This window comes from Rhinopithecus roxellana, chromosome 5, assembly GCF_007565055.1.
Source record: "Rhinopithecus roxellana isolate Shanxi Qingling chromosome 5, ASM756505v1, whole genome shotgun sequence".
Taxonomy (NCBI): Eukaryota; Metazoa; Chordata; class Mammalia; order Primates; family Cercopithecidae; genus Rhinopithecus; species Rhinopithecus roxellana.
In genome coordinates this window covers 110,305,048-110,320,073 of record NC_044553.1, presented here as the reverse complement: position 1 = coordinate 110,320,073, position 15,026 = coordinate 110,305,048, and the positions used below count along the sequence as shown (strand labels likewise).

The window sequence follows — 15,026 nt, the reverse complement described above, 5'->3', positions numbered from 1 at the left end:
ATAAGAAGATACATATTTCCCAGCACCATTTGTTGAAGAGACAAACCCTCCCATTGGTCTGTCTCAGCCCATTTGTGTTGTGATAAAGGAATACTTGAGGCTGGGTAATTTATAAAGAAAAGAGGTTTATTTAGCTCACTATTCTGTAGGCTGTAGAAGAAGCATGGCACCATCATCTCCTTCTGGTGAAGGCCTCAGGCTGAGTCCGCTGATGGCAGAAGGTGAAGGAGAGTCAGCATGTGCAGATCACATGGTGAAAGAGGAGGCAGTAAGACAGGAGGGAGGTACCAGACTCTTATAAACAACCAGCTCTTGAGGGAACTTTTGCAGGAACTAATATAACAGAGCTCACCCCTTTCCCTGCATTAATCTATTCATGAGGGATCTGTTCCCATGACCCAAGCACTTACCATTAGGCCTCTACCTCCAACATTGGCAATTAATGTTTCACATATTGATTACATATATATATATATATTTTTTTTGCGACGGAGTCTCACTCTGTTGCCAGGCTAGAATGCAGTGGTGTGATCTTGGCTCACTGCAACCTCTACCTCCCGGGTTCAAGTGATTCTCCTGCCTCAGCCTACCAAGTAGCTGGGAGTACAGGTGCGCGCCACCACACCAGCTAATGTTTGTATTTTTAGTAGATAGAAGGTTTCACCATTTTGACCAGGATGGTCTTGATCTCTTGACCTCGTGATCTGCCCGCCTCGGTCTCCCAAAGTGCTGGGATTACAGGTGTGAGCAACTACGCCCGGCCAGATCACATATTTCAACGTGTGGTTTGAAGGGACAGACAGCAAACCATAGCAGTCTGTATGTCTGTCTTTATGCCAATACCACACTATTTTGATTACTGTAGCTTTTTAGTAAGCTTTGAAATGGAACAATGAGTCTTCCAATTTTGTTATCCCTATCCCCACAGAACATGATGTACCAATGAAATGCACCTTGCAATTCCATGTGAATTGAGGTTTGGTTTTTCATATCTGCAAAAAAGCCCATTGGCATTGTGTTAGGGATTACATATCTTTATATCCCTTTGAGTAGTATTATCATCTTAATATTAGTCTTCCAATTTATGAACACGGAATTTCCTTCTATTTATTTGTCTTCTTTAATTTCTTTCAGCATTGTTTTGTTTTCAACGTACACGTATTTTACTGCTTTGTTTTAATTTATTCCTAAGTATTCTTTTGGATGCAATTATAAATGATATTGTTATCTTAATTTCATTTTTGATTATTCATTGCAAATGTGTAGACATATAATCAATTTTTATGTATTGATCTTATGTCTTATAATCTTGTTTGAACTCCTTCATTAGTTTTAATAGCTTTTTAGTGAATTCTTTAGGAGTTTTCATAAACAAGATCACATAATCTGCAAATATAGTTGGTTTTGCTTTTGCTTTCCAGTTGGATGTCTTTGATTTCTTTTTCTTGTTTAATTGCTCTGGCTAGAACCTATAGTATATTGTTGAATAGAAGTAGTGAGACTACACATCCATAGTAGTCTTGATCAGCAGGTGGTTGAATCCATGAATGCAGAGCATCAACTGTAAGGGAGTTCAGCATCTGCATTTTGGTATCCATGGTGGATCCTGGAATCAATCTCCAATGGATACTGAGAGACAACTATATGTCCTTTATTGGGTCAAGGAAGTTCATTTTTATTCATCGTTTGTTGAATGTTTTTATTATGAAGGGATATTGTATTTTGTCAAATGCTTCTTCTTCATCTATTGCTGTTACACTATATTTTTTGTCCTTCTTCTGTTGATATGGTGTATTACATTAATTGAATTTAGGTATTTCATATATTTGTCCAATTTTGTTAGTTGTTTAAAGTGCAAGGGTAAATCTCATCCTGTTACTTATGGCTGGAAGTGGAATTTCTGATGTATGTATTATTACTATTTTTATCTGTTTTTTTTCGAGCAACAGTCTGTAGGTAGATTATTGATGATCATAAAGGCAGAATTAAATCCAGATCTTTCTGGTTCCAAAGGTTCTGATTTTACCACTGTACTTATTATTTTAGTATTCTCATTTTGTGATATTTTATCATATGACTTATATACATTTTGACTTGTCTAATTGCTTAATATACTTACTTTCAATATGATTTTATTAAGCCAAAGTGACTCTTTTAAGCAAATTAACCTAATTGTTTGTCACAGTTTAAATAATTTCCATAGAGATGGGTGGTCAACTCCCTGGTATCTTTACATGAGGATATCAGCTACCATTTATAGTACTTTTAATTCTTTTTCTTAAAATTCCAACTTCTATTTTGGATACACAGGGTACATGTGCAGGTTTGTTCCATGGATATATTGCACCCAAGTAATGAACACAGTACTCAATAGGTAGGTTTGTTTTGTTTTGTTTTGTTTTTTGAGATGGAGTCTCGCTCTGTCGCCCAGGCTGGAGTGCAGTGGCGCGGTCTTGGCTCACTGACACAACTGCCTTCTGTGTTCAAGTGATTCTTCCGCCTCAGCCTCCCGAGTAGCGGTGATTACAAGCACAGGCCACCATGCCTGGCTGGCTAATTTTTTTTCTTTTTTTTTAGTAGACATGAGGTTTCACCATTTTGGCCAGGCTGGTATTAAACTCCTAACCTCAGGTGATCCACCCACCTCAGACTCCCAAAGTGCTGGAATTACAGGCCAATAAGTAGTTTTTAATCCTTCTCTCCCTTCCCTCTCCACCTCTAGTAGTCTGCAGTATCTATTGTTCCCATGTTTATGTCCATATGTGCTTATTGTTTAGCTCCCACTTACAAATGAGAAAATTGTCCTTTGGTTTACTGTTCCTGCATTAATTCACTTAGGATTATGACCTTCAGTTCCATCCATGTTGTTGCAAAGGATACAGTTTCATTCTTTTTTTGGTTGCATAGTATTCCATGGTGTATATGTACCACATTTTTTAAATCCAGTCTATAGATGGGCACTATCGATGGACTCCTGGGTTGATTCCATGTCTTTGCTATTGTGAATAGCATGGCAGTGAACATACGACTGCATGTGTCTTTTTGGTATAATAATTTGCTTTCCAGTGGATAGATCCCCAGTAATGGAATTGCTGGGTCAAATGGTAGACTTGTGTTTTAAGTTTTTTGAGAAATTGCCATACTGCCTTCCACAGTGGCTGAACTAATTTACATTCCCACCAACAGTGTATAAGCATTCCCTTTTCTCTGTAGCCTTGCCAGCATCTCGTTTTTTAACTTTTTAATGATAGCCATTCTGACTGGTGTGAGATGGCCTCTCATTGTGATTTTGATTTGTATTTATCTGATGCTTAGTGATGCTAAGAATTTTTTCATGTTAGTTGGACACTTGTATGTCTTTTGAGAGATGTCAGTTCATGTCTTTTGCTCATTTTTAAAAATGAGGTTGTTTTTTGCTTGTTGATTTAAGTTCCTTATAGATCCTGGATATTAGACTTTGTTAGATACATTGTTTACAAATATTGTTTCCCATTCTGTAGGTTGTCTGTTTACTCTGTTGAATGTTTCTTCAGCTGTGCAGAAGATTTTTAGCTTAATTAGGGCCTACTTGTCAACGTTTGTTTTTGTTCCAATTACTTTTGAAGATATTGCCTTGTCAAGCAGATGTCAAGAAGGGTATTTCCTAGGTTTTCTTCTAGGATTTTTATAGTTTGAGGCCTTACGTTTAAATCTTTAATCCATCTTAAGTCAATTTTTATATGTAGTTAAAAATAAGGGTCTAGTTTTGTCGTTCTGCATATAGTTAACAAGTTATCCTAGTGCCATTTATTGAAGGAGTCCTTTTCCCATTGCTTGTTTTTGTTGGCCTTGTTGGAGATCAGATGGTTGGAGGTGTGCAGCTTTATTTCTGAATTTTCTGTTCTGTTCCATTGGTCTGTGTGTCTGTTTTGTACCAGTACCGTGCTGTTCTGTTCACTGTAGCCTTGTACGTCGGGTAATGTGATGCCTCAAGCTTTGTTCCTTTTGCTTACTATTGCTTTGGCTATTGGGGCTCTTTTTTGGTTCCATACAAATTTTAGAATAGTTTTTTTTTCTCTAATTTTGTGAAGAATGCCATTGTGGTTTGATAGGATAGCATCAAATCTATAAATTGCTTATGGCCATTTTAATGATACTGATTCTTCTAATACAGTGCATGGGATGTTTTTCTGTTTGTGTCATCTCTGATTTTTTTTCAGCAGTGTTTTGTCATTCTCCTTGTTGAGTTCTTCCACCTCTTTGGTTAGCTGTATTTTCCTAGGTATGTCATTTTCTTTGACTATTTTATCTTATTGTGTTCTTGATTTGACTCTTTGCCTGGGCATTATTGGTGTATAGAAATGCCACTGATTTTTGTACATTGATTTTTATATCCTGAAACCTTGCCAGAATAGCTTATCAGTTCCAGTAGCCTTTTGGCAGAATAATAAATGGTAAGTGAATTAAGAGTCTGTACTAAAATTCTTGCTAATATGAAATACTGTTTTAAAACCTTGCTACCACTTGCTCACCTATTGGTGCTCTTAATTGTCACAATTTTCAGCTCAATAAACTGAAATCCTGTCTGGACATGTATTCCATTTCTGCAAAGAAAATAGGCACTGTATTTTTTTTTTCTTATTCAAAAGTATTTTTTATTATCATAGTGAAGACTGAAGTCTCTTGAGTTAGACAAATTTGAATTTAGGTTCTCACTCTACCACTTAGTAGCTGAATAGCCTTAGGTATTATTTTACCTCTCTGAGCCTATTTGTTCATCTTTAAAACGGGAATAATTTTACCTACATCTCAATTACTGTAAGTATTAAGTTAGATTATGCATGTTGTGAAGCAGTTAATGTCATCTTTGGTATAACAAAAGCACTTAGTAAAATATTAGAATTATAGAAGAAATATTCTACTACTTAATTTTTTCTGAAGTTTCTCATGTATTTCTGTTGTTCTGTTACTAATCAGAAAGTATTAATAATCCAGTGATTTTTTTTTAAATTTAAATTTTACTATAAGAGTACTTTCCTTGAGAACATGTACCATTTTAGACCTGTTACATGCTCAAGATGATTTTTTTTCCATGTATGCTTTCTATGAGTCCTTGGGGTAAATTAATGGCCATTTCAAATCCTTTAGTTCTTAGGCAGGTAGATGGTTGAAAATAAATTAGCAAGTATTCAGTTGATGGTGATTAATATTGCAGCCTGAGTTATTCAGAACCTGATTTTATATTAGATCATAGTCCATTATTTAATAGTCTAATATTTACTTTCATTTTCAGTTTCTTAATGGCCTCATTGACTCATTTTCAGTTGCAACATGTCTAGTAGTAATTACCATTTATTTTTATTCTTTTTTTTTTTTTTTTTTTTTTTTGAGGAAAAGACACCTGTTTCTTACTGCTTGTGCTGTGGGTCCTATTTTTGTCCTCTTTGCTGCTCTTGGAATTGTTTTTTTATCAGTTAAATTCTTGTCCTTTGCTTTATTACTCGAGATTGCCTACTTTTGTACACCTGTTGTATAGATTACCTATTTTGTATTTTTTGTAAATCCCCGAATTTCTGAGAAATAGTGGTCTGAGCTTGTTTCTACTACCTCATCACCCACGTCTTCCTTAATTCCTTGTATCATTTTCCCCTTTCTGCAACTGTATTTGCCTTTGAGAATATTTCTCTGTTTTCACTGAGTTTAAAAGACTTTTCTGAGTCACTTCATATGAACACCATCAGGCACCTTTTTCTAGAAAACTTCTGTACTATCTTAATTTTCTCTCTACTCTCTATAACCAGTCCTTCACTGTTTTCCCTTCTTTATTTTGTCAGTTAAATGTAACTGAAAAATGAAGTTTCACTTCACTTACTCTTCTTCTTTAGTATCACAGTCACTACCATTGCTTCAGCTGTCTTCTCTGCAGTGATTTCTAAATCTGAATCTTTAGCCCAACCTTCAACTGAGCTGTAGACTCAGTTGCCGCTTGTTTGGTGCTTGTATCCAGTGGAACTCATCAGCTCACCATCTCCTTTATCCCAAACCAACTGCGTTACTGAAGTCTATATTTCAGATAATGATAATAATAGCTAGTCACCCATTAACCTAGATTTGGAAAACTTGTATTCGTTTACTTCATTTCACTTTTCTTTTTAATCTCTTTTTGACAACTTTTTGTGTATAAGCCAGAAAGATAAGCTAATTTTTTCTGACATCTTCTTTGGAGTCATATGTATACATACACCTGCAGTTCTCTAACTCTGTAGGCACCTACATTTTCCATTGCGGCTTCCAACGGTTTACTTTTATCTCCCTCCTAAATATTTACAGTTGATATTCTTCCCTTTTGTTCCTCCTCCCTCCAAATTAATCTTTTTGGAGGGTATTGTAATGCCTGTCAGTCCAAAAACCTTGAGGGACTTTTCATGGTCTTCAAGCCTAAGTATAAATCCATTACTCTAGATTTCTTTAATATTATATTGTATTTAAAATAGTGGCCATATTTTTATTTTAAAAGTGATTCATTTTTATTTTGAAGAGTTTAAGCAATATAGCAAAGGAAACTCAATCCCATCCTCAGAGATAGCCACCATTAACATTAGGTAGACACTGTTTCAGACATTTTCCTGTTTTTATATTCAGATTGCATGAATGGATAATCATAAAATAGAATTATGCTATACATGATACTTCTTAGTAAGATGTAGTAATCTTTATTTTAGTTCCATTTTAAGGGAAGGAGATGAAGTAGAAGTAAAATTGAGGGAATTCTTGAGTTTGTCGTATTTGTTTATCACAAGAAGAATTCATTCTCCTATGAATTTTTTGAGATAATATTATGAAATGTATTGAGAGTTTGGAGTTGTATTTATCCAATTTCATTTTAATTTCTGAACATTTTTAGGGAAACCTTGCTGAAAAGAGATGAGAAAATTACCACTCGTTTATCATCCTAATCTTTCCACAATAATTATTCATAATTTTATTATTTTTCTCTTGTTAAAGTTTATCAAATTTACATTTTCCTCTGTAACTTTAAATTCCTCAGTTTAGTTTTCCTTGTATATATAAATCAACTCATTGTTTACTAGTTCTTCATTTGAGTTGTTTTATCTTTTGGTTTGCTGGATTTTATTAAGAAAAAAACTTTTTTCTAGGAAAAGCTCATATATGCTCTGTTCCTTGAGTTCTTGCATATTTTAGGCCTGTGGCATTTCTATCTGAATTATATCTTGGTTCGAGATCATATTTATGATTCACAGTATCTCTCCTTCAGAACTTCGTAGACATTATTCCATTATCTTAGTTATTTCTGTGGGGAAACCTGAATCCACACTGATTTTTCTTTCTTGTAGGTGACTTACATTTACTGCATGGAAGCTTGAAAAATTATTGTTCTTTCTTAATGTTTTATGATTTAATAAGGATATTCTTGATGGTGATGTTCTGAGTCAATTTTATATGAAGTAATGTAAGCTCTCTTAATCTTTAAACATTTCCTGTATTTTATGTTGGAATATTTTCTGTTGCCTTTCTTAACTACATAGATCCTATTTATCTTTATCTTCATATTAGGTCATTTTGCCATGTTCTCTATATTCAAGGCTTATTATCCATTCATCTTCACTGTAAAAGTCTACAATACATGTGATTGTCAAAAGTTTTTCCTCTAGAAGTAATTTCTTTCTTTGTTTTAATAGAGACAGGGTCTCACTCTGTCACCCAGGCTGGAGTGCAGTGGCATGATCATAGTTCACTACAGCCCTGAACTCCTGGTCTCAAGTGATCTTACTGAGTCAGCCTTCTGAGTGGCTGGGACTATAGGCATGTGCCACAAAATTTGACTTATTTTTTAAATTTGTTGTAGAGATGGAGGTCTTGCTATGTTGCCCAGGCTGGTCTCGAACTCCTGGCCACAAGTGATCCTCCTGCTTTGGCCTCGGGATTACAGATGTGAGCAGCTGTACATGGCCCATTATTTGGAGTTGGTTTTACAATATCCTTGTTCTGTTCCATGCATTTTCTAATTTAAGTAATTCTGTGATAGTGTTACTTTTACACTCTGTTTGTTTCCTTAGCTCACTAATCACCTTTATCAAATAAGGCAGTAGTCCTCCCTTAATTGCAGTTTTGGTCTTTGTGGTTTCAGCTACCCTAGTCAATCACAGTCCAAAAATACTAAATGGAAAATCTAGAAATAAACAATTCATAAGTTTCAGATTGTGTACCGTTGTGAGTACCATGATGAAATCTTGTATAGTCATGTCCCGGACATAAATCATTCCTTTGTCCAGTATATCCATGCTGTATATGCTGTCTGATCATTAGTGTGTTAGTAGCCATCTTGGTTATCAGATGGCGTGCCATGGTGTCATAGTGCTTGTGTTCAAGTAACCCTTATTTTATTTAATGGTCCCAAAGCACAAGAAGAGTGATGCTAGCAATTTGGATATGCCAGATAGAAATTGTAAAGTGCTTCCTTTAAATGAAAGAATGAAAGTTCTCAACTTACTAAGGAAAAGAAAGAAATCTTATGCTGAGGTTACTGAGATCTGTGGTAAGAATGAATCTTCTATTTGTGACATTGTGAAGAAGGTAAAATAAATTTGTACAATGTATGTCATCATCCCTCAGTATCTGTGGAGGATTGGTTTCAGGGCCTCTTGAAAGATACAAAAATTCATGGTTGCTCAAGTCCCATGTATAATAAAATGGTATAGTATTTGCATATAACCTATGCACATCTTCCTGTATACTTTAAATCACCTCTGGATTACTTATACTGAATACAGTGTAAATACTGTGTAATAGTTATTGTACTGTATTATCTAGGGATTGAAGACAAGAAAAAATGTCTGTACAGGCATGCATTGTTTTATTCTGCTTCACTTTATTGGGCTTCAAAGATACTGAGTTTTTAAAAATTGAATGTTTGTATCAATCCTGCATCAAGCAAGTCTTTATTTTTGCTATTTTTTCCAACAACGTGCTCACTTCATGTCTCTGTGTTATACTTTGGTGATTCTTATAATATTTTAGATTTTTCAATTATTATATTTATTATGGTGGTCTGTGGTAAGTGATCTTTGGAGTTACTATTATAATTGTTTTGGGGTGCCATGAGCTACACTCGTATGTGACAGCAAACTTAATTGATAAATGTTTTGTGTGTTCTGACTGCTCCACCGACCTGGCCATTCCCCCATTTCTTATCCTTAGTCCTCCTTATTTCCTGAGACATAGCAGTATTGAAATTAGGCTAATTGGTTATTAATTGATAACCGTACAGTGGCCTCTTAAGTCTTCAAGTGAAGAGTTTTACATCTTTCACTTTAAATAAAAAACTAGAAATGATAAAGCTTATTGAGGAAGACTTGTCAAAAACTGGGCTAGAGCCTGCACAACTTAGCAAGACCCCATCTTTACCAAAACATTTAAAAAATTAGCCAGATGTGGTGGCGCATGCTTATCGTCTCAGCCACTCAGTAGGCTGAAGTGAACTTGTCACTTGAGCTCAGGAGTGTGAGGCTGCAGTGAGCCACTGCACTCCAGCCTGGGTGACAGAGTGAAACCCAGTCTTGAAAAACAAAAAGAACAAAATAAAGCTGGGATAAACTGAAAGCTAGGCCTCTCGTACTAGTCAGTCAACTTGTAAATGCAAAGGAAAAGTTTTGGGAAAGATTAAATGTGTTACTTCAGTGAACATATGAATGATAAGAAAGCACAACAGCTTATTGCTGATATAGTGAAAGTTTGAGTGGTCTGGATAGAAGATCAAACCAGCAGCAATATTCTGTTAAGCCAAAGTCTAATCCAGAGTAAGATCCCAACTACCTCCAATTCTGTGAAGTCTGAGAGAGGTATGGAAGCTGCAGAAGAAATGTTTGAAGCTAGTAGAGGTTGATTCTGGAGGTTTGAAGAAGGAAGCCATCTCAGTAACATAAAAGAGCAAGGTAAGGCAACAAATGCTGACATAGAAGCTGAAGGAAGATCTAGCTAAGATAATTGATGAAGACTGCTGCACCAAACAAGAGATTTGCAGTGCAGATGAAACAACCTTCTCTTGGAAGAAGATGCCATCTAGGACTTTCATAGCTCTAGAGAATTTAGAGCTTGACTTCAAATCTTCAAAGTCAAGGCTGACTCACTAGGAGCTAATGCAGCTGGCAACTTCAAGTTGAAGCCAGTGCTCATTAACCATTTTGAAAATCCTAGGCCCTTTAAGAATTAGGCTAAATCTATTCTGTCTATACTCTATAAATGGAACAACAAAGCCAGCGTGACAGCACATCTGTTTATAGCACTGTTTCCTGAATATTTTAAGTCCACTGTTGAGACCTCCAACTCAGAAAAGAAGACTCTTTTAAAAATTTTACTGCTTACTGACATTGCACTGGTTACTCAAGAGCCCTGATGGAGAGAGTACAAGGAGATGAATGGTGTTTTCGTGCCTGCTAACGTAACATCCTTTCTGCAGTCCATGGATCAAGGAGTAATTTCAACTTTCAAATCTTAGTTTTTAAGAAATACATTTTTTAAAGCTATAGCTGCCATAGATAGTGATTCCTCTGATGGATCTTGGCAAAGGAAATTAAGACTTTCTGGAAAGGACTCACCATTTTAGATGGTATTAAGAACATTGGTGATTCATGGGAGGAAGTCAAAATATCAGCATTAACAGAAATTTGGAAGACATTGATGCCAACTCTCACAAATGATTTTTGGTGGTTCAAGAGTACAGTTAAGAAAGTAACTGCAAATGTGGTAAGAGTATGAGAATTAGAAGTGAGCCTGGAGATGTGACTGAATTGCTGCAGTCTTATGACAAAAATTAAATAAACGAGGAGTTCTTCAAACAAGAGTTCTTCTTCTTGAAGAACTTGTTTGGAGATTCTAGCAGGGGAACACAGCTACTCATATTCCTTGACCAAAAACTGATCCTCCTCTATCAGGGATGGTCATCCTCTTTGACCAAACATGCAGCTTTGGGAGGGACGCACATTGAGCGGTGAGGGAGTAAGGGGACACCTGCTTAGCCAGCCAGATCAACTGAATCAACCCTGGCGATCAAGGGGGTGACAGATGTCGCAGCCAGATCGCCTTCACATCCAAGTTACTTCTTAAGAATGAGCAAATAATGTGATTTATTGAGATGGAATCTACTCCTGGTGAACACACTATGAACATTGTTGAAATAACAAATTATTTAGAATAGTCCATAAAATTAATTGATAAAGCAATAGCAGGATTTTGAGGGCATTGACTCCAATTTTGAAAGAAACTCTACTATGGGTAAAACACTATCAAACAGCATCACATACTACAGAGAAATCTTTGAGTAAAGGAAGAGTCCATTAATGTGGCAAACTTCGTTGTTGTCTTATTTTAAGAAATTGCCACAGCCACTTCAGCCTTCAGCAACCACAACCCTGATCAGTCAGCAGCCATCAACATTAAGGCAAGACTCTCCACCAAAAAAAAAAAGATTATAACTTGCTGATGGCTCAGATGTTCGTTAGCATTTTTTAGAAAAAGTGTTTTAGAATTAAGGTGTATACATTGTTTATTTAGACATAATCTGTTGCACAATTAATAGGCCATAGTGTCGTGTAAAAATAACTTTTATATGCACTGGGAAATTTGATAATTCATGTGACTTCCTTTATTGTGATACTCAGTTTATTGTGGTGGGCTGGAACCAAATTTGTAGTATCTTTAAGGTATGCCTGTACATGTTCAGTACAAACAATCACCCGTTAAAAAAACATTTTTTATCTATAGTTGGTTGAATCCGTGGATGCAGAACCCACAGATATGGAGGGCTGACTATATAGGTACTGTCTGTGATTTGAGGCATCCACTGGGGGTCTTGGAATGTATTCCCTGTGGATAAGGAGGTACTACTGTATGTTGTTTTATTGTCTTTCCTTTGCTTCTTTAAATTCATGTTTTTGTCAAATTCTTCAGTGTTACCAAGTTTGTGTAATGAATTTTCTGCTGTTTCTTAGGTTATTTTCTTATCTTTCTTTCTTTTCTTTTTTTTTTTTTTTGAGACAGAGTCTCTCTCTTTTGCCTAGGCTGGAGTGTAGTGGCACAATCTTGGCTCACTGCAACCTGCATCTCCCAAGTTCAAGCTATTCTCCTGCCTCAGCCTCCGAAGTAGCTGGGATTACAGGCACACACTGCCATGCCCGGCTAATTTTTTTTTGTATTTTAGTAAAGACGGGGTTTCATCATGTTGCCCAGGCTGGTCTCGAACTCCTGTGCTCAGGCAATCAGCCTGTCTTGGCCTCCCAAAGTACTGGGATTACAGGTGTGAGCCACCGCGCCCAGCCACAGGTTATTATTTTCTCCCAAATTGTTGCTGTTCTTTTAAATGAGACAGGGTCTCACTCTGTTGCCCAAACTGGAGTTTAGTGGAGCGATCATGGCTCACTGCAGCCTCCACCTCCTGGGTTCAAGCAATCCTCCCACCTCAGCCTCCCAAGTAACCAGGACTATAGTTGCACGCCACCACACCTTGCTCTCTCTATGTATGTAAAATAGAGATGGTCACTCTGCATTGCTCAGACTGATCTTGAACTCCTGGGCTCAAGCAGTCCTCCCCCGCTTCCCTCCTAAAGTGCTGGAATTACAGGCATGAGCCACTGCACACTGCCAAGATTGTGTTGTTTAATCTGACTTTTGCATACTCTTTCCCTTGTGAGTTTTATTTTATTGTAAAAATTTTGCTTAGTGCATTAGGACCCATTACTTTTTCTTTCATTTTGATTATGTTTAATATGTGTGCTCTGATATAGTCTGAATAAATTTTCTTTGAGCATACTTGTGTATCTTGGGTTTTTTGTTTGTTTTTTTTTTAATTGAGATGGAGTCTTGCTCTGTCACCCAGGCTAGAGTGCAGTGGTGCAATCTTGACTCACTGCAACACCCATCTCCTGGGTTCAGGCAATTCTCTGCCTCAGCCTCCTGAGTTGCTGGGATTACAGGCCCCTGCCACCATGTCCGGCTAATTTTTGTATATTTAGTAGAGACGTGTTTCACCATCTTGGCCAGGCTAATCTTGCACTCCTGACCTCATGATCCACCCTCCTCAGCCTCCCAAAGTGCTGGGATTACAGGTGTAACCACCACGCCTGGCCTATCTTGTATTTTGAGTACTTTCAGTACAGTTTGAAGGATGTTTCTGTGCTTAATCTGCTTATTAAAGTGCTTATAAAAGTGGTATCATGGCATGGAGATTGGGAAAGCTTAGTTGGATCTGTATTCAAACTTGTCTGAGATTTATAAAATATCTTAACATAGGTTTTATTCCATCCAGCATGGATTCCTGTAGTCTGTGGCTGTCAAAGACAGTTGTCTCTAGTTTTCGCTTTCCTACTTCACTCTACCATTTTAACTATAGCATGCCCTTCCTCTGGCTTTCAAGAATGAGAGGGTTGATCCTACCTAATTTTTGAACTTTATCATTAGCTATCCTTTACTCATAATATCTGTACTTTCTAGCAAAACTTGACTATTAAGAATCAATATATGTGAAGTTAAGAATGCAATGTATAGTTCAGTACCTTGTATCTAATTGTCACTCATTCAGTATATGTTGAAGAAAAGTAATTTGTTGTTTATTTTACATTTTGTCCTCTCAAACTCATTAGAATAACGTGAGCATACCTATTTCAATGTTTGTGTAATTCGTATAGTGGCAAATTACAATGTTATTAAGTAGAACTTTGTAAGATGGTCTCTATAAGAATTTAGAATTGTTTCTTCACTTAAAAATATTTTCAGTGGCAAACCTCTAAATTACTTCTTTCTAAGGCCTGTGGATTTTTTTATACACACTGGATTATTATCCATTTTGAGGTAAATATTGAAAGAAAAGACTCATAGTACCTCATTTTTTTTGTTCCATGCCTTACCATTGGTTGATGTTATTATATAAAGACTGTTGTTAGATTTCTTCTTCTTCTTTTTTTTTTGATATGGAGTCTTGCTCTGTCACCTAGGCTGGAGTGCAGTGGTGCAATTTTGGCTCACTGCAATCTCTGGCTCCTGGGTTCCAGCAGTTCTCCTGCCTCTGCCTCCCGAGTAGCTGGGATTACAGGTGCCCGCCACCATGCTCGGCTAATTTCTTTTTTTTGGTAGAGATGGGGTTTCACCATATTGGCTAGGCTGGTCTTGAACTTCTGACCTCAGGTGATCCGCCCTTCTCGGCCTCCCAAAGTGCTAGAATTACAGGCGTGAGCCACTGTGCCCAGCCTGACTGTTGTGAGATTTCTTATTTTTGTAATGTACCCTAGAGTTAACTTGATATGAACCTTACCTTCTTTGTTTTTTAAAGGTAAATGAAATTGCCTTTATAAATACCCTTGAAGCCCAGAATAAACGTCATGATGTTTTATCAAAATTGAAGGAATATGAACAGAGGCTTAATGAGCTACAGGAGGAGCGTCAGAGAAGACAGGAAGAAAAGCAAGCACGTGATGAAGCTGTGCAGGTAGGATTTTATTCAGCAAACATTGATTGAGCACCTGTCATATTTTAGACTTAAAGCTAGTTGCTGAGGACCCAAAATGGAGTAATCTAGTGTTTGTTCCCAAAGGTGCATGGTTCAATATAGCACTCTAGAAACATAAAGTCTGATTTCTAAAAGATAGTGTGTTCTCCTTCAGTTACGGTCATCAGTTCTTTCATCAGTAGACTGTAATCATAGCAATAGAATCGTCAACTTCATGTAGGTGAAGGATTAAACTGCTCTGGACAGATTATGATCTATTCTTTTCTAATCAGGCTGGGCAAGAATATGGTCCTCTCCCAACAATAAAAACAAAGGTTGTTTTTGAATCAGTATATATAGACTCAAACAATTTTTTTGCCTATGAGGAGGCAAATTTAGGGTAATTTTTATGCCTAAGATAAGGGGCATCTGTTATTTTTTAGTATCATCAGACACCATAATTAGATTTTAACCTCTGCAGCAAACCCTACGTTTGCAAGATGAGGAAAAGGTTAAGGCATACACTATCCTGCTATTTATAATCTATTTT

General features: G+C 36.6%; 1 protein-coding gene across 4 annotated transcripts in view; it reads left to right on the top strand.

The window, feature by feature from the left end:
* SCAPER (S-phase cyclin A associated protein in the ER) overlaps window positions 1-15,026 on the top strand; it is a 587,291-nt gene that overhangs the window by 181,115 nt on the left and 391,150 nt on the right. For all 4 annotated transcript variants that reach the window (XM_030930958.1, XM_030930961.1, XM_030930960.1 and 1 more), the window contains one exon: window positions 14,321-14,476. In XM_030930958.1, the coding sequence (XP_030786818.1) occupies window positions 14,321-14,476 (156 nt within the window). The remainder of the gene's footprint in view (window positions 1-14,320; window positions 14,477-15,026) is intronic.